This window comes from Oncorhynchus kisutch, linkage group LG30, assembly GCF_002021735.2.
Source record: "Oncorhynchus kisutch isolate 150728-3 linkage group LG30, Okis_V2, whole genome shotgun sequence".
Lineage (NCBI taxonomy): Eukaryota > Metazoa > Chordata > Actinopteri > Salmoniformes > Salmonidae > Oncorhynchus > Oncorhynchus kisutch.
The window spans coordinates 39970504-39972790 of NC_034203.2; the positions used below are offsets into that span (position 1 = coordinate 39970504).

The 2287-nt window shown below is 44.3% G+C and overlaps 1 protein-coding gene across 3 annotated transcripts in view; it reads left to right on the forward strand.

The window, feature by feature from the left end:
* Positions 1–608: 608 nt before the first annotated feature.
* The window catches only part of sppl2 (signal peptide peptidase-like 2), a 29000-nt gene continuing 27321 nt past the window's right edge, over positions 609–2287 (forward strand). For 2 of the 3 annotated variants that reach the window (XR_004206330.1, XM_031810006.1), the window contains exons 1-3: positions 609–733; positions 1258–1374; positions 1727–1909. Coding sequence is in view for 2 of the 3 variants with exons in the window: in XM_031810006.1 (XP_031665866.1) it covers positions 662–733; positions 1258–1374; positions 1727–1909 (372 nt within the window). In the remaining variant the exon portion in view is untranslated. The remainder of the gene's footprint in view (positions 734–1257; positions 1375–1726; positions 1910–2287) is intronic. The other variant, XM_031810007.1, reaches the window with a different exon arrangement.

Sequence of the window (2287 nt, forward strand, 5' to 3'; positions counted from 1 at the left end):
TTGTTGTAGCTGCACAGTCTTTTCTTTTTTTGCATGTTCATCCATATTTACTTGATATGCCAAACCGACCGAACAACAGAAATTACTTTGGTAGGAATTTGGCGCGTTTACGCTACACTGTGATTGGATGAATATACCGGACAAGGGAGGTCCCGTATGGGACAAACCAATTTAGCCCAAATACGGGACAGTTGGCAACCCTAAGCGTTGGTCCAGTAACCGAAAAGTCGCTGGTTCAAATCCCCAAGCGGCTTTTTTCACCTAGTCTGATGTGCCCATGAGCAAGGCACTAATTGCTTCATGGTCGTGGTCAATAATGGCTAATCCCTGGCTCTGAACCCACTCTCCAAGTGAGTCTCAGGGGGAGTGGGATATACAAAAAATATATATTTCCAATTCACACATGTACATGAGTGAAATAGGACAAATGTAAGCACCCGGCTAATTATGTTATCTAGTACGCTGACCACTAAATTATAGAAGCTGACAGAAAACCTCTGGAATTTATTGATATGTTTGATTGACATCATGTAAACCAATCGTAATTCGTGTACTTCAGTGCTGGTTAAAAAATAAACCAATGGCAAATGCACTGTAGAATGTGGGCGAGAGCTGGGAAAACAGCTGGTGACCGAACGGTGAGAGCAGAGCAGTGCGGTTGATGGGAAAACAACAAGCAAGCATCATGAAGGTTTTGCTAAACCTGGTTTGGGCATATTTTCTCTTAAAACAGGTGAGATGGTCGCATGTCTATTTACCCAAAAAATAATGTGGCATTCATCTGTAAAACAAGTCGCATGTGTCCGATCCAACGTTTAACAGTACTTGTTGTATTTTGTTGTCGAGATAATTAACAGTTAGCCTGCATGCTACATGACTGTTAGCTTGCGGAGAACACAACCTATTAGGGCGCTGAGAATAGTCGTAGCTATAGGGCCCATCTACAAGTAATATCCTCTGTACATTATTCTGTAACATGGCTTTGATCATTTTTGATGTATCAATGTGGTTTAAGATGAATATCGTGCTTCCTGGTATTGTCAATTTTGGAAATGTCTAGTTAAAGCTTGTGCATCAGTGTAAAGCTGACTAGCTGGTGGAAAGATGTAGTACTGCACACTCTCATAGAGTCAGTTGACCAGTCTATTAAATATCTCAAGTTATTCTGGCCACTGTTACATCTCTGTCTATTGCTCTCACCCCTCTTCGAGGCACTTAGGCTTTTATCTATTATACACGTTAATTCTCTCTTGCCAGGTTGTGGGGGAATATGGGATGGCCCATTTCAGTGACAAGGGCCAAGGCAAAGGAAAGGATTACTGCATCTTCTTCAACTCCCAGTGGGCTCGTCTACCTCGGGATCTCAACAAAGCAGTAAGTAGAGTAAACGGCTGTCATTGTCACTTCTTGAGAGATGTCTAACAAAGGTGTGTGTGTGTGTGCTCTCTGCCCTGACAAGTTCATCAGAATGCTGGTGTGTGGTGTGTGTGTGTATGTGTGTGTGTGTGTGCTCTCTGCCCTGACAAGTTCATCAGAATGCTGGTGTGTGGTGTGTGTGTGTGTGTGTGCTCTCTGCCCTGACAAGTTCATCAGAATGCTGGTGTGTGGTGTGTGTGTGTGTGTGTGCGTGCTCTCTGCCCTGACAAGTTCATCAGAATGCTGGTGTGTGGTAATGTGCGCACGATGAAACCCATTATTAACCAATCGTCCTTTATGCCTCCACTAGTCTCGTCTGGAGACCTATGACCTGACACCGTCAGTCCTGTGTTTCCCATCAGACGTCCCCGAGGGTGGCTTCCCCAATCGTATCCCCATGGTGATGCGGGGGAACTGCACCTTCTATGAGAAGGTCCGCCTGGCTCAGCTCAATGGAGCTAAAGGCCTGCTCATCGTCAGCAAAGACAGACTGGTAAGAGTCAACCCATATAATTCATATCAAAGACAACTTGACTCTTACCAGCCTATGTCCTATCATATTAGCCTGGTGGTCCCAGACCTGTCTATGTACTTTAGCCATCTCCTGTTCCCTCTTATCTTCACTAGTGCTGTTGTAAAAGGCTCGGAAGGAAAGAAGCAGACTAAGAGCATTGGAACACACCTGTCGTAAACAGGTTATATACACTGAGTGTAGAAAACATTAAGGACACCTGCACTTTCCGTGACAGACTGACCAGGTGAATCCAGATGAAGGCTATGATTGCTTGTTGATGTTACTTGTTAAATCCACTTCAACCAGCTTAGAAGAAGGGGAGGAGACGGGTTAAAGAAAGATTTTTAAGCCTTGAGA